Source organism: Sminthopsis crassicaudata, chromosome 2, assembly GCF_048593235.1.
Source record: "Sminthopsis crassicaudata isolate SCR6 chromosome 2, ASM4859323v1, whole genome shotgun sequence".
Classification (NCBI taxonomy): Eukaryota; Metazoa; Chordata; class Mammalia; order Dasyuromorphia; family Dasyuridae; genus Sminthopsis; species Sminthopsis crassicaudata.
Genome location: NC_133618.1, coordinates 656,911,756 through 656,932,987, shown reverse-complemented (window position 1 = coordinate 656,932,987; position 21,232 = coordinate 656,911,756). Strand labels below are relative to the sequence as shown.

Genomic DNA, 21,232 nt, shown 5'->3' with positions numbered 1-21,232 from the left:
GCTGGACTAGTAACAGGAAAGGCTCTTTTTCAGGTCAGCTGTTTCTTATAACCCTGCCCTAATCAATAGGACTGTCCTTGCTGTCCTATCAGTAAGGAGGATTCCAAAGGAAGTGGGTGGAGGGGTCATGTTGCAATCTAAAGCATGATGGACAAGAGAGAAGAATTACAGACAAAGTAGAATTGCTTTGGTCTTCTCAGCTGAAAAACTAAAACTAGTAGCTACTATTACATTTAATAGTGATAAAGTAGATTCTTGTTAAGATCCTAAGTAAAGTACAAATGTACATTTATTACTGTTGATAGTTGACATAGTGCTAAAAATAAGGGCTATAGGAATACTCAAAGAGGAACGAAAATTTCTGATTTTACATATGCTATGATCTATGTAGAGTACCCAAGAATGACTATTTAAAGATTCATTGAAGTGGAAACTTTAGCAAAGAAACAGGATATCAAATAAATGTACACAAATCATCAACCTTTCTAAATGTTATCAACAAAGCACAGTAGGAAGAAATGGAAAGACAAATTCTATTCAGAATAACTACAGGATATATATTATATTTGAAAGCTGACATATAAAAATCCATGCAGGAAAATTTCTGAATATAAATATAAAATACCTTTAGAAATAAAGGCAGAATTAAATATGTGGAGAAAGATTAATTGCTCATGGTTGGGATGGTCCACCATAATACAAATGACAGTACTATCTCAATAGTTTGGGGCATACCAATCAAATTAGCATTTAGAGAAGGGAACAAAATAGTAATAAAATTAATCTGAAACAACAAAAGGTTGATATTCCCAAAGAAAATGATTTTTTAAAAATTCAAAACAAAACCTCAGGGCAAAAGGGAACTTAGCAACATTTTATCTCAAACAGTACTTCAAAGTAGTACTTACCAGAATGATTTAGTACTGGCTAAAAAATAGAGAAGTTGACCAGCAAATATATAACATGCAAAATCAAATGAGTATAGTAATTGAAATGAACACTTATGAAGATTGCAACTTCTCAAGTCAGGACTTACTATACATATATATATATATATATATATATATATATATATATATAAAGAGAGAGAGAGAGAGAGAGAGATTTATAGATATCTATATGTGTATGACATCTACATATGTATATATAGACAGATCTCTGCAAGTAGGGAGATATCTATTTCTATACAAACATATGCATTATGCACACATACATACACATATAGAAAACAGTCTGGCAGAAATTAGATTTAGATAATTTTTCACCATATATCTTAATACATAACTTAGATATAAAAGGTCATATATAATCAAGGAGCAAGGCAAAAAATAACTTTCTTAGTTATGGATGGGGGGGAGTAGCCCTTAACCAAACAAAAGATAGAAAGGATCTTAGAAGATGAAATGTACCATTCTGGTTAGTCACATTGCAATCAGTATTTTTTGTACCAATGAATTCAATTGATATCAGAAGCAAAATAACAAAATGGAAATGAATTTGTAGCAAATTCCTCTGAAAATGGTTTCCATTCCAAGCTTTCTAGGGATTAATTTAAATACATAAGAATGTATTTAATGAATGTCAGCTATCCAATAAATAAATGATCAAAGGATATAAACAATTATCTAAGGAATACATCCAAGCTATCAACATAAAAAATGTTCTAAATAACTAACAACAAAATGCAAATTAAAAACTCTGTTATTCAACCTCACACCTGTCAGATTTTCAAAAATGTCACCAAAAATATTTGTAATTGTTGGATAGGAAAAGAGATACACTGTGAATTGGTCCAACTGATTCTGGAAATCAATTTAGAACTCTGTCCCCAAAGTCAACAAACTTTGCATACCCTTTGACAAAAAACAAATCCACTTTTAGACTTATATCCCAACATTTTTGTTGTTGCAAAGAATGGGAGACAAAAAGAAGGGAAGTTTACTCATCAGCTGGGAAATGGCTGAAAAAATAAGATATCTAAATAGAATGTTATTACGCTGTCAGAAATGACAACGGAAAAAGAATGGTTTTCAGTGAAACTCAGAAATATGCAAAGTGCAATGGGAAGAGCCAGGAGAAAATTTATTCAGTAACAATGACACTGTAGAGACGTTTTTCATAAACTTCAGATGGACGATCTGTATAATGATCTAGCATTGAGGATAAAGGACAGATGTCAAAGCTTACCTCCCACCACTGGGCTGAAGGATGAGTCATTCTTGGCCAAGGGATGGATTTGTTTTTCTTGACCTTGGTAGTTTGTGACTGGGTTTTTCTTTTTAATGTGGGAGGTGGGGAGAAGCAAGTGATAGTATTTCCAAGAAGAAGAGAAAAGACCCATGGAAGCCTTTTTTAAAATGCAGAGAAGAAAACCGAAGAAAATCAAGAAGGAAACAGACACAGAATGTAAGCTTCTTGAGGGCAAGAACTGTCTTTTGCCACTTTCTTTATCACCAGTACTAAGCATGGTGCCTGGTACATAGTAGGCTTACTAAATATTTACTCGTTGATTGTGTCTTTCTGCCCTATTTCATATATAGAAATGTTTATTCTTATTGGAGTTCATTAAAGTTGGAATTTTTTAAATTTGAAAGAAATCAGTATATAGAAGACATAAAATTTCTGTGCTGAAGCAACGACATAGAGTTTTTTTTAAGTCATTAATTTTAAAATAGCTTTAAACAGTCCTGAAGAAAAGAACCAATAGAACTGTGAGAACTACCTTCACTTCAACTTATTAAGAATGATGAGCCCATTTGGGATCCTCCATTACATCCAGCCTGAACCTTTACAGAATAATTAATATTTATTGTATTCACAAGTATATAAGCTGTTGTAATGAAAATACAAAGGTTCTCTGTACAGATAACTACCATTATGACCATTTAAGATGATGGAAAATCTGTGTGGATTTCTATTCCTATAGATTTTTAGCTAAGAAGACTTACAGTGGCCAGTGTTCTTATTACTCTTTGGCCATACACTAATTATGATATTCTTCCAAATCAAATAAAGCCAAGTGAATTCAGCAGAGCACCCTGTTCTTTTTTTTTTTCTTTTATTACTCTACTTCTCTTTTTGATATTTAATTCAGATAAAAAAAATTTAAGTGCATATTGTGGGCAAGGCACTTAACACATCTCTTCAGTTTTCCATTGTCCTCATCTTTGCACTTGTTATGATAGTAAGGAACTGTGAACACATAATTTAAGATAATTGGATAAAATATACTGCCAGTGGCAACAGATAGTATGTGCTCTCTTTAGGAGTTAGTATTTATGAAGAACTGTTAAATGAAATTCAAAAGGAGTAAAACCATTTTTAAAAATTAAAATAATTGGGCCTTGTGTCTAACTTGATTTGGAAGATCTGTCATCACTGACCTTTCTGTAAAAATAATTAGAAACCACATGAAAAGTTTTATTTTAATTTCTTACAGATGGTGTTCGTGTCGCCTCCTCAACAGGGATAGACCTCTTGCTCCTTGATGACTTCAAATTGGTCATTAATGATTCATCATATCATGTTCGACCACCAAAGAGAAGTAAATATCTCTTTTATGGGTTGGGGAACATATGGGAGAGGTATTTTTGAAAACACTATGTTTCATGTAAGGAAGTTTCATGGGTAATCTTGAGGAACAGACTGTTTAAAAATTGAGTAATTTCTAGCTAATTTTAGAGTATAATTCAGTTTGATAATGTGTGTCACCCATGTTCCTAGTACAGTATTAGTTCTGAAGAGTATATCAATTCACACTTATTTAGCCAACACCTAAATACAATGACACATTTCATTCATGTTGCATTATTCTGGATGAACTATTTTATACAAATGAATATTCCAGATAAGTTGAGACTCTTTAAATTCCAGAACTTCTTAACCATCTTGGATGAAAATCTTTCTAAAAGGCATTATACACCTCCTTACCTTCTGGTTTCCTTACACTGGGTGTACCCCTGACTTAAACCTAGACAAATCTTACAAAAATATAAACAAGAAAGGACCTGATTATAACAATAGAAAGTTAGATATGATACATGCTTAGCAATTATTGAATGAAAATAGAAAGGAATATGCATATTTCACAGCTGTTTATGTCACCTGACATTGTATAAAAACTGACATTATTCTAGAGCAGGGCTTCTTAAACTTTTTTCCACTTATGATCCCCTCTTTGCCCAAAAATTTTTTATATGACTCTGGGTATAGGTATATAAAATAAGTATACAAATCAAACATTTACTGATAATAAATCATAATTTTCTGACCCCTATATTCAGTTACAAGAGTCTCTGCTAGCATTTGCTGTGAGGTTATTTTTTTAATTTTATTTTTTTTATTATAGCTTTTTATTTACCAGATATATGCATGGGTAATTTTACAGCACTGACAATTGCCAAGCCTTTTGTTCCAGTTTTTCCCTTCCTTCCCTCTATCCCCCCCCCTCCTCCAGATGGCAGGTTGACCAATACATGTTACATATGTTAAAGTATAAATTAAGTACAATATGTGTATGCATGTCCAAACAGTTGTTTTGCTGTACAAAAAGAATTAGACTTTGAAATAGTGTAGCCTGTGAAGGAAATCTAAAGTGCTGGTGGACAAAAATAGAGGGATTGGGAGTTCTTTCGCTGGGTGTAGCTGGTTCAGTTCATTACTGCTCTATTGGAACTGATTTGATTCATCTCATTGTTGAAGAGGGCCACACCCATCAGAGTTGATCATCTCATAGTATCATTGTTGAAGTATATAGTGATCTCCTGGTTCTGCTCATTTCACTCAGCATCAGTTGATGTAAGTCTCTCTAAGCCTCTCTGTATTCCTCCTGCTGGTCATTTCTTACAGAACAATAATATTCCATAACCTTCATATACCATACTTTACCCAACCATTCTGCAATTGATGGACATCCATTCATCTTCCAGTTTCTAGCCACTATGAAAAGAGCTGCCACAAACATTTTGGCACATACAGGTCCCTTTCAGCTCTTTAGTAATTCTTTGGGATATAAGCCCAATAGCAGCAATGCTGGATCAAAGGGTATGCACAGTTTGATAACTTTTTGGACATAGTTCCAGATTACTCTCCAGAATGGCTGGATTCTTTCACAACTCCACCAACAATGCATCAGTGTCCCTGTATTCCCACAGCCCCTCCAACATTCTGTATTATCTTTCCCTGTCATTCTAGTCAACCTGACAGGTGTGTACTGGTATCTGTGAGGTTATTTTTTTCCCTTCCAAATTGGATTTTTGTCTATCTCTGGATCAATTGGAATCCTTTATCATATTTATATTTTTACTCATCTATTTAATCCTTAAGTCCTAAATTAGAATATTGTTCCAAGGGCTCTGCCCTCAGTGGTGCTTCTGGGTGAGGTGGTCAGCCATGTTTGATCTCAGCCTATGTCACTTGGGTTAGAGCTTCTTAGAGCTTTAAAATTCAGAGTGCTGACTCTTTGGGTACCTCTGTGACCTCTTAGCTCAGAATCCTTAGTAATCTCTAGAACTGGGTTACGTCTTGGTCTGAGGACTGCCATGATCAGACTTGGTCGTAGCTATTCCCAGTTACTTCCAAGAGCTGTGCTATAGGTTGTCAGCTACCTTGGGGCCTTCTCAGGGGAATGCTGTGCTGTGCCTCTGGTCATCTCAGTTATCCTTGGAGGCTACCATCTAATTATCCTTCACTGGCCCTGATATTTGGGCCACTTTCCTACTCATGAGCTTCTAAGTGTGTATATGTGAGAGTGAGTCAGAGACAGAGACAGAGAGACAAACAGAGAGGAAGACACTGAAATCTCTCACTGGATTCCTTGATTATTATTTATTCTAGGACTATCTTTAGATTTTTACTAGAATAGAACTGTGGGAGTGGGGATGCTGCCTCTTTTCAAGAAACTGTCTTGGCCAGAAGTCCCTATGTAACAGCTTTCTATGTCTCAATAATATTTATGAACATAATCTACAGTCAGGAAGAGAGAAAGGACATATATATATATATATATATATATATATATATGTATATATATAAATACAACAGCTCTTTTTTGTAGTGACAAAGAACTGAAAACTAAAAAAGAGTGCTCATCAGTTGGAAAATGGCTGAAGAAATTATGGTATATGCATGTACCGGATTATTTATTCTTCTATAAGAAATGATGAAAAGGATGATTTCAGAGAAAGTTGGAAAGATTTGTATGAACTAATTGCAAAAAGCAGTGAATTAAGAGAAAAATTTGTACAGTAACATTATTTTAAAAATTTACTAATTAACTCTATTCGATACAGTGATCATCTGTCATAATGACCATCAATCCCAGAGAATCAGTAATGAAGCGTTCTATTCACCTCCTTACAGAGAGGTGATGAAATAGTATACAAAATAAGACATGCTTGGTTTGGGGCTTTGGGATTTTTTGGACATGACCAATATGGGCATTTGTTTGCTTGTCTACGTATATTGGTTACAAGGTTTTTGTTTTCCTCCCCACTACCACCACTACCTTCCCACCTCAGTTGTTGGAAAGAAAATAGATTGTTGTTCATTGAAAAAATATTTAAGGGGAAAAAACATACAAGAAGACTTTAGTAAATTATTTACATAAGCATTGATAGCATGCTTGATGAAAGGATGAGAAAGCAGGTTTTCACAAGTGATCTTAATGTGCCACATTTTTTAGTTACAAAATTGAATGAAAAGTATAGAGATGACAAGATCATTTTATGCTTCTTGGTTGTTAATTATTTAAAACAAGGATTTTTTTTCTGTAGAATCTTAAAGGCTTCTAGTCTAGCAAGGTATCTTCCATGCCTATGTTATACAAGATTCTTTGAAAGAAACAACAAAATAATTTTATTTGGACCTGATGATTAACATCCAGAAAAGCATTACATTGGGAGACATGTGCTCACTAGAGGTGTTTATTTCTTTTATTGGGGTATCCCAGAAAGAACCCCAATGGAAAAGACAATTTCCATAAGTAGTAAGAGCCTGCAGATGCTCCTGTTTGCAGATGACATTGTGCTGATGTTATTAAGCCCTGGGACACTACAATGCCTCTAAGTGAAATCCCCAAACCCTGGGAAACATTCTGCTTAATTATCCACATAGAAAAAAAAAATGGAGAGAAATTCCTGTTCAGATTACAACCTCAGGAGCTGCTTTCTCATGTCATAGATTTTGGTCGGATGATAAAGTGGGCCCACAAATGAGCAGGAAAAAGATGAGCTGTTTTGCTACAGGAAAATTGTGTTGTGCTTCCAGTAAACTCAAGGTTGTCCTTGCAACAAAAGCCTCCATGTTTAACATCAGCCGTCTTCGGGCGGTGGATGATCTGTGGCTGTCATACGGTTACAGAAGGATTAAAGTTGTAGATCACCCAGTGGGCAGTGGAGAGGCACCTGGTTGGCAGGGGCATTGCCCACAAAAAAAGGGAGCAGGAGGCTGGAGGGAGGGATGCAAGGAGGATGTCTGACTGCAGGATGAGAGAGGCTGGCCTTGCATAAAGATCAGGGATCCCAGACACAGCCCTCGTGCGACCTCAGTATCCACTGACTGCCAAGAGAACTCGGGGCCGTCCCTTTCCCCTGCCCAGCTCTCTGGGGGATGCTTTGCAGAGGATTTATAGGGAGAGAATGACATATAGAATGACAGAAAAGTGTTTAGGAAACGAGCTGCCCAGCTTGAGGAAGTGCCAGGTGCTGGGGGTGTCTCACACACACGATCCATAGAAAGATGGGCCTCCAAAGGGCTGGTGTGTGAACAGCATTAAAGCCTGTCATCCCCGTTTCTCAGTAAGAAGGATGACAGAACAGTGGGCAGTGGGACCGCTCGCAGAAAGTATATGGAGATAGATTTCTGCTGCTAGTTGCTTTATTTTGTTAATGACACTCACTTCAGCACGTAAATGGATTTGCAATTGCATCAGAAGGTTACTCCCTCAATCGATGCTGATTGCAGTCTCTTTACCGATAACTTGGACATAACTAAAAAGTGTGCTACTCTGTGGCCAGCCTGAAATTGAGCCCGGCTCAAGCTCGCATCCTATGGAATTTTAACTTCCTTAATAGGGTTCATCAACTTGTTGGTCTGGGACTTGCAGCCCATTCATGCGTGCTGTCAGATTCTTGTTGATGTCTTTCTCTAGATCCTCTGTAGAAGCATGCACTGTGATTTAATATTTCATGGGTACCCAATGTAACCTCAAGCATCCATCTGTGATTTGAAATTTAAACATCTCGAATAATTGCCTCTTAGAAGGTCACCACAAGGGAAAATGACTAATAAAATATCAGAGCCACAAGTAAACTGCAATACATATGTTAATAAGAAGCAAGGTAGTTTTAAAAAATTATTCTCCATTCCAATTGCATTGAATAATACAAAATACATTTATTATTCTGAGGCAGCTTATCATTATTTACATTATTTTAATAAACAGTTTAACTGTGACTCATTTGACTACTGAAAATATTCAAAATTGATATTACTGTCAAAAACTTTGAAATGCTCAAATGTGAATTTATCTGCTAGAATCTTACAGAAAATGTGCAGCCAGTAAGGGCTGTCCACTTCTTCATTTGTCACAAAGACCATTTTAAGGTAAAAAGCTTGCATAGTCCTGCTACTTGTTTCTAGCCCTACCCAGCGGATGCAGAAATAATTGCTTTAGATGAAGATTTACTCAGAAATGTTCTGCCCCTTGCTTTCAGACCTCCTCGGCCATGAAAATGCAGCCACGCTGAATGATGTGAAGACGTTGGTCCAGCAGCTCTACACCACACTGTGCATTGAGCAGCACCAGCTGAGTAAAGAAAAGGAGCTTGTGGAAAGATTAGAAGATCTCAGAGAGCAACTCGCTCCCCTGGAAAAGGTGACTGACATAAGGCTTCCCATCCTTCATGAGCCATGAGCCTTCCCACAGCAGCACGTTGTTGTCGGCTCCTGCCCACTGCAGACTCCTCTGGGGCGGGTACTTGAGCTGTGGCAAAGTGCCCAGGAAAGGCCTGCAGAGGAATAGCTCGTTGATAGACCTTTGAGCTTTTTAGTCCAGCCATACTACCCTTAATTTGGAGCTGGTAACGAGCTAGGTAAGGACTTCTCTGCAAAGGTTTATGGGGTTTTGGTGGTTGTTTTTGGAGAGGCAGCGTTGCATAGTGGATAGGCAGTGGGCTTAGAGTGTCAGACACTTATTAATTAGCTCTGGGATCCTTAGCACTGACTTGCCTTAAGCCCGTGTTTCTTCATCTCTAAAAATGAGGGAGTTGGATTGGATGATATCTAAGTACCTTTCCAGCTTCCAGTCTCCCATCCTCGGACTTTAACCAAGTTATCTATGTTTGTAATAGACATTTTCCCAAGCACTTCTACACCGAGAATTTTTGGAAGCCATCAAAATGTCAAGAGGTATGACATTTAAATGGAATAATACTGAATTTCCTGGCATCAGAATGTAGTTTGCAACTCAGAAACAAGCTTTGAGGAAAGTTCCCTTTTATGGAGAGAGTTGGGGTCTCCTGACCTTTAAAAAGGTCTTCTCCCTTTTTAAAGGAAGCCGGAAGAAATCACTAGGCAGATTAATTCCAGCTTGATTCCTTTCCTATCTAGCAAAAATAATATGTCGCTAGGACATGGAATAGAGGGTTGAGAAGGGAATCCATCAGCTCTGCTCTGAAGCTTTTTGAGGAGTGAAACATAAAGCAGCGCTAACAAAATGGTGCTAGTTGTTCCATTTAAGGGGTGATGGCACCCAGTAAGAACTATAGATACAGTATTGAAATATAGATTATAGTTACTAGAAGCAATACTGACTTGTGCCCTGATCAAGTGTCTCAGACACCAAGATAATCACAGAGCAATTTTCACTCAGGAGAATAACTTGGTTCTATATCAAAATGCTATTTAACTGTTTGTTTGCTGCAGGTTCGGATTGAGATCAGCAGGAAAGCAGAGAAGAGGACCACCTTGGTGCTATGGGGTGGGCTGGCCTACATGGCCACACAGTTTGGCATTCTGGCCCGGCTCACCTGGTGGGAGTACTCGTGGGACATCATGGAGCCAGTCACCTACTTCATTACATATGGAAGTGCCATGGCAACGTATGCGTACTTTGTGATGACACGCCAGGTGAGACTCTTGAGCACTGCTTGTGGCAGGTCCCAGGTGTTACGAAGCGCCCTTGTCTAGCTCCATCACAATTTCCCAATGCTATAAATGGCCAGCCAGATTAGAAAGCACTGCACTGCCACTTTGGGAGCCAGCTAGATTTTCTAAGTCTGGACTCTGATCTAGCAAACAGAAGTGGCAAGGAGTGCCGATGATGACTATAAAAAGCTTTCTGCTCCTTAGAGTAAGGGGGTATTGCTGACCTCTCATTATTTGGCTGTGGGATTAGTGGTTCAAGAAAGATATTAAGTTTGGGACCTTCTCCTTCTGAAACAGAAAGAGCTGATTTTTCTAAGGCTTATCTGTAAAAGACAGCAACATCATTTTAACCTTCTGCTTGTGAACGGCTTATAAATGACAATTCTACTGCAAGAAGAGGAAGAATTCACTATTATCTAATTCTCCCAATTGTCAACAAGCTTTCATTAAGTGCTTGTCCTGTGTAATCCACTGCACAAAGTCTTAGGGGTACAAAGAAAGGCAAAAACAGTCCTTGCTTCCAAGCAAGGCTGTGCCAGCAGCAGAGACAGCTGGTAAATAAACAGGTACCTAGAAGACAGGTACAGAGGGAGGAATGATTACCTAAAACAGACTAAGGGGGCTGGGAAAAGCTTCCAGCAGAGTGGTGTTTGAACTAACTCTAGGACATGGAAGAGGCAAAGGGGCAGCTTTGTGGACAAGGGGGACAGCCAGGAAAAGGAGAGATGAAGTATCGTCCGTGAGGCACATCGCGGAGGCTGGAATTATTGATTCTTAGAGTGTTGGGTTTGGGAGTGGAGGGAGCAAAGTGTGAGAATATTGGGGGAACAGGCAGAGACCAAGACGGGGAGAGCCTTAAATGCCAAATGGAAGACCCAAGTTTGATCTCAGAGATAATAATGGCAAGCCGCGGGACTTACGGAGACGGAAGTGAAGAGTTCACTTGCCAAGTGGAGTTCAAATTTTGCCTTGGACACATCCCTTTTTGCCTCCATTTCCTCATATGTCAAATGAACTGGAGAAGGAAGTGGGAAATCCACTCCAGTATCTTTGGGGAAAAAAAAGGAGCCCCAAAGAGTCAGACATGCTGAAAACAGCTAAACAAATAAGTTGATGTGTTCTCAGCTGAGAAAGTGACAAAAGGTGCCATGAAAAGCTTGAGGAAAGCTAGAAAGCTTTGGAGCAATATTTTAAATATAAGATCAAATAATATAACTTTATTTCCTATAGACATTTCTGTTAAAGACAGATGGAAGCAGGAAACCAACCTTACATTTTTATATAGTTGCTACTGGGATGAGTAGAAAGTAAGAGCTCGTTTACTTGGGATAATAGGGGTCACTTAGCTCTTGACACTGAGTCTTCTTATCGTTAAAGTAAGGGGAATTTTTCTTACTACTGTGTAAGGGCACTGTGTATCATGGCCTCTAAATAATGGCTGATTCTTATTCCTCTTTAAAATTCTGATTCGATTACAGTGGCTGCCCCATAATATAGCACTATGTTTCTTAGCATCTTTTTGTGATCTTAAAACTTCAGCACCTTTTAATAAATCTCCCCACAGTTGATTTTACATATTTTAATAATTAAGAGGATCACTTTTTGCTGGCATGAACTTGGAACAGCTCATCCATCCCCAAAGATCTATTGCATGCTGTGAGCAGGAGCCTACAGTCTAGGTAGGGGGTGATACAACAGATACCCGCATTTACTTGTTCATTCAAGAAATATTCATTAAATGCCTGCTGCCAATGCCAGAAGCTGGTTGCCACGTTTCCTGAACTCCAGAAGCATTCAGACTGAGGCAGTCATGTTAGGGGCACAAACACAAGGGCTATTTCTGATCCTTTCACGGCAAGCTCAGGGGGACCCAGAGCCATCAGCCTCCTCTTAGGATAAATTCCCAGGTTGGGTGGACAAGAACCGGCCACAGAGCCGAGGAAGAATTCTGTCCTGAATGCTGTTTCATCTTCAGCCGACATCCCTGTCCGTCTCTGGAAACAAACCTGTGACCTTGAACACGGCCGTCCCCTTCCTCTGTAATGAGGAGATTGCCCCTGAGTCCCCTGAGTCATCCCAGAACGATCCTTCCTCTTCCTCCAGTCCTAATGGGGCTCCGACATTCGTCGCTCTCCTCCACATCCAGATTCCTGCCCGCGGCACAAGCTGGCGCAGAGCCTCTTCCCAGCTTTCGCTTCCTTGACGAGCATCCTCCACATCAGCCTTGTGATTATTTACTCTTCTCCAAATACGACCCGTGCTGTTACTGGGGCGCTTGGACATGGAGTCACTCAGATGTTTACTGCATAAGTGAACGAACCTCAGCTAACTCCTAATGCCTGAGCAGCGAAGGGGCACCAAGCGGGGCCTAGAGTCAGGAAAACTCATCTCCAGGAGTTTAAATCGGGCTTCAGCCACTTCCTAGCCGTGGGACCCTGGACAAGTCACTTCACCCTGTTTGCCTCAGTTTCCCCATCTGTAAAATGAGCTGGAGAAAGAAATGGCCAACCTCTCCAGGGTCCTTGCCAAGAAAACCCCAGATGGGGTTACAGAGACTCAGACGTGACCGAAAAGCGACTGCACAGCAAATGCTGCAGCCAATTTCTAATGACCAATTATTCCTCTTGCTACACATCTTACATACTACAGCTGCTTCCGGCTTCATAGTCAGCAAATCCTGTTCTAAAACGTCCGGACCCTTCCCTCACAGCTTTTCTGGAATCATCGCACAAAAGAAGGGAAATCTAAGGAAGACGAGAAAGAATCACCTAGAAATGAAATTTCCTTTTATTTGCCTTCTAGCCCATGAAATATTTATGGTATACATAGTTAATATGTCTTCCAACCTCACTTTTCTTATCAAATTCTGAAGTCATCTATTGAATAAAATATAAAGACATGTGAAAGAAATAATTGCTGCTTAAATGGAACTCTTACTTTCTAAATATTTGTCCAGCAAATGAATCCATTGAATTGAGCACAAGGCCTTCCCGTTCATCAAATAGGCTCCTTATCAGATTTTAGGATTTCCAGTGTCCTGTTGGGGACTTTGGATAGGTTCATTTCTCCAGGCCTTAGCTTTTTTTTTTTTTTTTTTTCCCATTTTTATAGATATTGAACTAAGGACTTTTCTAGCTCCAAAATCCCTGTACAGTGAGTCATTCTAAAAGCTTTTTCTCCATGCATAGTCCTGGAATCATAGCTTTACTGCCCTCATGTGGCAAATCACAGAACAGTCCCCATAAAACAGGGACTTGCCATCATCTGTGAAAAACAGCTGTGAATAGTCCTTATTTCTGCCTTGCCAAAGAAAATATTAACTATTAAAGGATATTTCTAATCACTCTATAGAACGTTCTTACCCAGCTTGTGTTGACTGACAGCCATGAAGTGAGAGAACCTTTTTTGTGCCCCAAGCAATCTCAGTTCACTTCTGAACGGATGCTGGAATGTGATTGGTGCAGCTAATGACCTTTCAGCAGGCCCCACATCCGTGCGTTCCAAAGGGGCTTCATGACAACTTCTTGAAACCATAAAATTAAAGAGACCATCAAAGGTTGTGAGAGTAGATCTTCAGGAAGCCGTGAACAGGAGGTGACCCCTATAATATGGAAAAGAAGCTGAATAATGAAAGCTAGAATTCACCTAAAAGCAAAAGAGTCAGTATCGTGTGGACTCGCATCGTCGGGGTCCGTCACCATTGCCATTTTTTGCTGAGGACTCGGATCTAGAGCAGGAGGGTGATAGAATTGCAGGGAAATATTGCTTTCCTAGTAATGTTTTTACCATATCTTTTCCAGCAACCCAATATTCCCTCATCATCAGTAAATATTTAGAACCTACAAAGTGTGTGCTTAAGTGTTTATTCAAATTACATATATGTTAGGTATAGTAAATTGTGAAGTGCCTGCTTTGAAACTTAACTAGATATTAATTATGCAATTCCTTCTCTTTTTTATAGGAATATGTTTACCCAGAGGCCAGAGACAGACAATACCTATTATTTTTCCATAAAGGAGCCAAAAAGACGCGTTTTGACCTAGAGAAATACAATCGACTTAAGGATGCAATTGCTCAGGTAATAGAAAATTCTGCAGAAATAAAACTGAAAACACACCAACCCTAACCTTTACTCAGTACCCAGTGTTCTCCATAAAACAGGGAAATTCTACAAGAATCCATCAACAAACATGTATTTGATGTCTATCATATGTAGAACACATTTCTCTGTCCTGGGATTTAAATACTATAAATGACATGGCCCTCGCTCTCCAGGAATATCCATCACAACAAGACATAATAAGGGCATATGTGAGTATGTAGAGAATAAACATAAAGTGACTATGGGGTTGTTTGTGAGGGACCAGGCATTGCCTCCATTTTGAAGTAAAAGCGATTATCTGAGTTGGGATTGCAGTGAATTACAGGCCTGGGGAGCGGATACGTTTGTGAAAAGCTTTAAAACCTAAAAGAAGCATTTACATTTGATTCTTGAGGCCAGAGGAGGGCAGTGGAGTTAATTAAGAAAGTGATAGATTAAGGAAAGTCACTAAGTGCAGAGAGACTTAATTAAGCCACGTCACCAGTTCCGGGACCACTGTGATAGATGATCTTAACTAAGATGGGTAGAGAAGGGCGCAGATGTGGGACATGATGGCAAGGTAGAAACAAGAACATTTGGTAGCCATTGGATAAGTAGGGCAGGGGCAAGTGAGGAGTCCAGGATACGGTTGACATTGATAAACCAGAATGGTGTCTTTGACAGAAATAAAGAGGTTAGGCTCTGCGGAAGATCCAAAATGAGTTTAAGATGGCTACGGATAATTCAGTTTAAAATATCCACTAGGCAATGGATAATAAGGGGCCTGAGGCTCAGGGGCTGGATGTACCAACCTGTGAGTTAGCTACATGGAGAAAATAATTAAACCCACGAGAGCTAAGGTAGGAGTGGGCAGAGAGAAAGGAACGGAGGGCCGATGACAGCCTTGGGGAAAACCCGTCGTTAGTCAACGTAATTTAGATGCTGAACCAGCAGAGGAGACATCAGTGATGATTAACCACAAGGGAGACAAAAGAGTAAGGGTTAAAAAAAAATCCCAAAGAGAAGGGTGGTCAGCATTGCCAAAGGAAGGAAGCATCTAGTTTGAGGAAGATGTAGTGGGGAAAAAAAACCCACTGTATTTGGCAGTTTAGATCCCTGGTAAGCTTTGGAGAACGTGGTTTCAGTTGAGCAATAAGGTCAGAAGCCAGATCACAAAGGGCTGAAGTGAGAGAAGGGGAAAGGTAGGCAGCAAGTGTCAACAGCATTTTCAAGGAGTTTGGCTGAGAAAAGGAGGAGAAATGTCAGATACTAGTGTCCGGGGACATCAGGGTCTAGGGAAGTGTGGAGCAGGTTGGATCATAGTTGAAAGCAAGAAGGGACCAATTAATGAGAGAGAAGTGATCGAGAATGTTGTGTTGGAGAAGACACAAGGGTTAGTTAGAATCAACCTTTTTCCCTGGCACAGAGAAGGGCTTCATTGCCAGAAACTGGGGGAAGGAAGTAAAGCAGGAGAAACACTAGTGAGAAGAGGGCTTTCAACATTGAATGGCTGTTCTCTTGGTGAGAGAGAGTGGGAAGGTGGGGAGGTTCAAGAAAGGGGGGGGGGAAATAAAAGGATTGCCTTGCTGCAATGAGAGCCCAAGGTGGAAGGTAAAATGAGAAAAGGGGAAAAGCACCAAAAAGTAAAGGAACTGAAGGATGGGAAGTAAAATGAGAAAAGGGGAAAAGCACCAAAAAGTAAAGTAAGTGAAGGATGGGAAGTAAAATGAGAAAAGGGGAAAAGCACCAAAAAGTAAAGTAAGTGAAGGATGGGAAGTAAAATGAGAAAAGGGAAAAAGCACCAAAAAGTAAAGTAAGTGAAGGATGGGAAGTAAAATGAGAAAAGGGAAAAAGCACCAAAAAGTAAAGTAAGTGAAGGATGGGAAGTAAAATGAGAAAAGGGGAAAAGCACCAAAAAGTAAAGGAACTGAAGGATGGGAAGTAAAATGAGAAAAGGGGAAAAGCACCAAAAAGTAAAGTAAGTGAAGGATGGGAAGTAAAATGAGAAAAGGGGAAAAGCACCAAAAAGTAAAGTAAGTGAAGGATGGGAAGTAAAATGAGAAAAGGGAAAAAGCACCAAAAAGTAAAGTAAGTGAAGGATGGGAAGTAAAATGAGAAAAGGGAAAAAGCACCAAAAAGTAAAGGAAGTGAAGGATGGGAAGTAAAATGAGAAAAGGGAAAAAGCACCAAAAAGTAAAGGAACTGAAGGATGGGAAGTAAAATGAGAAAAGGGGAAAAGCACCAAAAAGTAAAGTAAGTGAAGGATGGGAAGTAAAATGAGAAAAGGGGAAAAGCACCAAAAAGTAAAGTAAGTGAAGGATGGGAAGTAAAATGAGAAAAGGGAAAAAGCACCAAAAAGTAAAGTAAGTGAAGGATGGGAAGTAAAATGAGAAAAGGGAAAAAGCACCAAAAAGTAAAGGAAGTGAAGGATGGGAAGTAAAATGAGAAAAGGGGAAAAGCACCAAAAAGTAAAGGAACTGAAGGATGGGAAGTAAAATGAGAAAAGGGAAAAAGCACCAAAAAGTAAAGGAACTGAAGGGTGGGAAGTAAAATGAGAAAAGGGAAAAAGCACCAAAAAGTAAAGTAAGTGAAGGGTGGGAAGTAAAATGAGAAAAGGGGAAAAGCACCAAAAAGTAAAGGAACTGAAGGGTGGGAAGTAAAATGAGAAAAGGGAAAAAGCACCAAAAAGTAAAGGAAGTGAAGGATGGGAAGTAAAATGAGAAAAGGGGAAAAGCACCAAAAAGTAAAGGAACTGAAGGATGGGAAGTAAAATGAGAAAAGGGAAAAAGCACCAAAAAGTAAAGGAACTGAAGGGTGGGAAGTAAAATGAGAAAAGGGAAAAAGCACCAAAAAGTAAAGTAAGTGAAGGGTGGGAAGTAAAATGAGAAAAGGGGAAAAGCACCAAAAAGTAAAGGAAGTGAAGGATGGGAAGTAAAATGAGAAAAGGGAAAAAGCACCAAAAAATAGGGGAACTGGAGGGCGGAAGTAAAATGAGAAAAAAAGTATCAAATAGTAGGGGAACAGAGGTCTGGGGGGTAAAGAAAGGTTTTAGGAGGGAGAGATGGAATGATAGAAAACAATGGTAAGATAGAAGAATGCCAGAGTTTTACAGACTTGAAAGCTCCCTGGGTAATGTTGAGATCCACTGTGACAGTACATGGAGTGAGGTCGTGGAATTTAAGGCAATGGGGATAGTTGTGGGGCTTGAGGGTGCATCAGAGAGGAGGTTGAAATCTCCTAGTGCAAAGAGAGGTGTTAAGGAGAAGAAGGTGGGGGAGGTGTGAACTCCCAGAGAACAGGAAAAAAATACCTGAGTAAACGGTGTAGAAGAGCTACCATTTTCCAGATTGAGCAGAAAATATCAGTCCCCTGAGCATCAGAGGAGAAGTCGCAGAGGGACGATAGTGAGGGGAGAGGCCGTCACTGGGGCTACGCTGGCTCCCTTTCCAGATCCGATTTGGGTGTTGGGGACATCGTGTTGTTAGGAAGAAGCTGGATCTCAGTGAGAGCTGGATGCCCGAGTCACAGGGAGCAAGACTCCCAGAGGTCACAGGGGGGGTTGGGGCTGGTTTTTTCTTACCTGGGCAGTGATTGATAATACAGAGATGAGGAAACATGGGTGGGAGAGCACAAGAGAAGTAGCTGTTACTGATGGTCAAGGTCAGGCCTGCTGCTTGGGCTTCTCCTCTGAGGCGGCTGGAGAGGGGTCACGCAGGACCTGGAGGCCGAAATCTAATGCAGGCAGACCAAGGGACAGTGGGAGCATCCTCTCTGTTAATGGCATGACAACATTAAGATTTGGGGAAATTATTTTTGTCACGAGTCACAGCGTTTAAATCAACAACAAATTACAAATACCTTCTTTGTGCGGCACACGGAAGGAGAAAGCCCTTCAGAAGGTAGTTAATGATTCCATCTACTGCTTAATTAAAATCATAATTTCAGATTTATATTCCTCTGTTAGTTTCTCTCTGTAAGAAATGACCCACATCCTCCTCCTCAGATGGGCGCTCTCAAGGGGACAAGAAGCAAAGGTCAAGCAACGAGACAGTAACTCCTAGAAATCACTGCCAGGCCAGACAGTTAATAGATTATTGAACTGGAAAGAGGCATTCTCGATACCAACCTGTGAAAGTGCCCAGACCCACGGTTCTCCAAGCCAGCAGGATGGCTCCAAAAGTGGCCTCCAGGAATAGGCCGCATGCTGTCGGCACTGCGAGGCGAAAGAAGCCATCCTGTCTCGATTATCCGTACCTTCTCCAAAAACCTTCTTGAACTTAAGTATATTTTTTGCCATCCACATCTGGGTGAATTAAGTTCCCTACATTTACATACAACAGGATTTTTTTTTCCTCCCTTTCAGGGAGTTCTGCTCTGGGATTTGGTGAGCAAGTCCTTTCGTTCCTTTCCATGGTTTTATTGGATTTTAAACCTATCACTTCGTATTTTTTTCTGTCCTCACAAAGCAGCTCTTCTCCAGTTCCCTTTGGTGAGGATGCATCACCTCACACTAAGTGAATTGTGCCTTGGCTTTGGCCTGTGAATTATTTATGCAGCTCTTGAATAAGCAATTACATTCTTGGGTCCACAACAGAAAAGCTCTATGTTGTAGCCCATCGTTGGATTGCCAGTCTTACTCTGTGGCTAATGGCTAGAATTACTTATACCAAAGGGATCCCCGTTACTTGAGAGACTCTGGGATTCGATCGTGATTTTCCTTTTTCCTGGGCCCTGGCAGATGACTTTAACCACTCTTTTTTCCCCTCCTATAGGCAGAATTGGATCTCAAGAGGCTGAGAGACCCGCTGCAAATACATCTGCCCGTGCGACAAATCGGTGATAAAGTAAAGGAACTCTGAGCCCTGGCAGGAAGAATACCTGTTTATAACTCTTGCCTTTTTAATTAAAGAATTGCAGGTGAAAGCCGGGAGGTTTGTGGGGGTGGAGGGTTTTTACCTTTAATTAATAAACAAAAAGGATCTTGGATAAAAAGAATGTTAAAATCTGAAGATCAGGCATTGTGGAATATAAGTCTCAAAGGGCTTGATGAATATTGTCTTAATCAAACAACCCAGTTTCTGGATGAAAATGATGTAATTATATGATTGGGAAAGTCAAAGATTATGTGATTTCGGGGGTGCTTCCTGCATCTTTGCAGGGGCAGCAGAACTACAATGCACCAGCACCCCATCCAGCTCTGATTTTTTTTAATTTAACTTCTCTTTATTTTTTTTAAACAAAATAGTAACTAACTGCACCAGAAAAGCAAACCCCTAAGACAGGTGGCTTGAGAGTCAGAGTCATCATCATGGTTTTTGCTTCAGCAAAGTGATTTTTCCATTGAGAACCAGGAGTTTGTCTCCCTTGTGCACCCCTTTTCGCTGACTCCTCTATACCTGTTTGTTAGATTTAAACAGTTTTATCCAAATAAGCGATGAAAGCATTTGACTGTTTGATAATTGACACTTTGAATTATTCCCTTGTACCTTCATAAATTGACATATCCCAGTGCTCTGGATCAACACAAGAAATCAATGGCAACATTGCATGAGTTTTTCTATAATCAGTCTTGAACGGGAGGAAGATTTCCTTCTCTCTTCTCCCCCTCCCCCCATTTCCCCGACTTTCCCCCCTCCCCCATCTCCCCAACTCTTCTCCCCCCCATTTCCCCTTCTCCCTCCCTGCTCCACATCTGGGGTCACCTGGATTATCCAATCCAAGGTTTACAAAGCTGGCTCAGAATCATGATGGGTAGCAATTCCAGAATTATGACATTAGTGTTCATCTGCTTGTGGGACAGCGGGCAAGCTGTCTGTTGGCACTCCGCCGAGGGCTCTGTCGCAGGCTGAGCCTCCACTACTTAAGGACACAGACTTCCACTTCGATTAGCCCCCATCTTTCCTGAGTTGGAGGGAGCCCGAGGGCTGGATTTTTATCCTAAGTGGAGAGCACATTTCCATGACTCCCCTCCCCTTTGCCTATTCTTTACATATGACTATTTTCTCTACACAATTTTTCTCCACGCTATTTTTTAATCGAGAGACGACTTAGGCAGGTCCCCTGCCCTCCTCCAGTGCGAGTTTTTCTACCCTGTTCCCATAAGTGTCACAGGACAGGAATCGATGTCCCTACATCCTGTTTCTCACAAGCCTGGGACAGGATGGAAAGGAGGGTGTGAGCTTAGCCTGCAGCTGATTGGCTTTCTTCCCTCGTGGGATTCATTTCTCATTTTGGCAAGGGGCTCCTTGTGGTTCCTCTCTCCTCTGGGAGCCTTGTGTGTGAGCGAGAGGCGTGTGAAGGTGACAAAGTGACCGAGACTCCAGGTGCCTTGCAGATGGGGACGCGGGGCTGGGATTGCCGCCGCCGCTGCTGCCACAAACCGTGTGGGAATGAACGGATGCATGTTTGCCCCTCCAGTCCCTCTGTCCTTTTCTTTTCCTACTCTGTTCCTGCCTTCCTCAAGTTTTGTTTTTGTTGGGGTTTTTTAAATTGTGTGAATTACTTTAAAAAAAAAAAAGTTGTGTCTTGTTTGTGTGCTGGCAGCACAGTGCAGTAGGCAAATCCTTTTGGGGGTGGGGGGAGGAAGAAGGAAAAGGGAAAAGGAGAAGGAGAAAAGGCCTTTAAACAGATGGCAAAATATTGAACATGTGTAAAATCCTGTATCATTTATGAAATATGTATAAAAGAGCAATGTACCTTCTGGAACAATAAATATCTATTCAGTTTTTGAATTGAAGTGTCTCGTCCTTTTCAAAGAAACTTATTTCCTTATGGGAATATAGAGTCTGATCTTCTTATACTTGATGGGGTGCTTCATCCTTTTCAATTGGTTTTTATGTAGATATTCTAAAATTAAATTTTGTCCCTAGAAAACCTTAAAGAGCAGTATCACGTAGGTCCCTCCCAAACCTAAGGTAGCCAACTTCATCTGTTTTCCAGAAACACAGAGAGGTTGATTGATTGTTCATATCACCCATAAAGAATGATCCACACCTAGGACTTCTT

The 21,232-nt window shown here is 40.2% G+C and overlaps 1 protein-coding gene across 2 annotated transcripts in view; it reads left to right on the top strand.

The window, feature by feature from the left end:
- Window positions 1–20,958, top strand: part of MCU (mitochondrial calcium uniporter) — a 175,317-nt gene extending 154,359 nt beyond the window's left edge. For both annotated transcript variants that reach the window (XM_074296881.1, XM_074296882.1), the window contains exons 4-8: window positions 3,440–3,544; window positions 8,715–8,875; window positions 9,925–10,128; window positions 14,108–14,224; window positions 19,000–20,958. In XM_074296881.1, coding sequence (XP_074152982.1) covers window positions 3,440–3,544; window positions 8,715–8,875; window positions 9,925–10,128; window positions 14,108–14,224; window positions 19,000–19,086 — 674 coding nt within the window. In that variant the 3' untranslated portion in view covers window positions 19,087–20,958. The remainder of the gene's footprint in view (window positions 1–3,439; window positions 3,545–8,714; window positions 8,876–9,924; window positions 10,129–14,107; window positions 14,225–18,999) is intronic.
- Window positions 20,959–21,232: the final 274 nt, after the last annotated feature.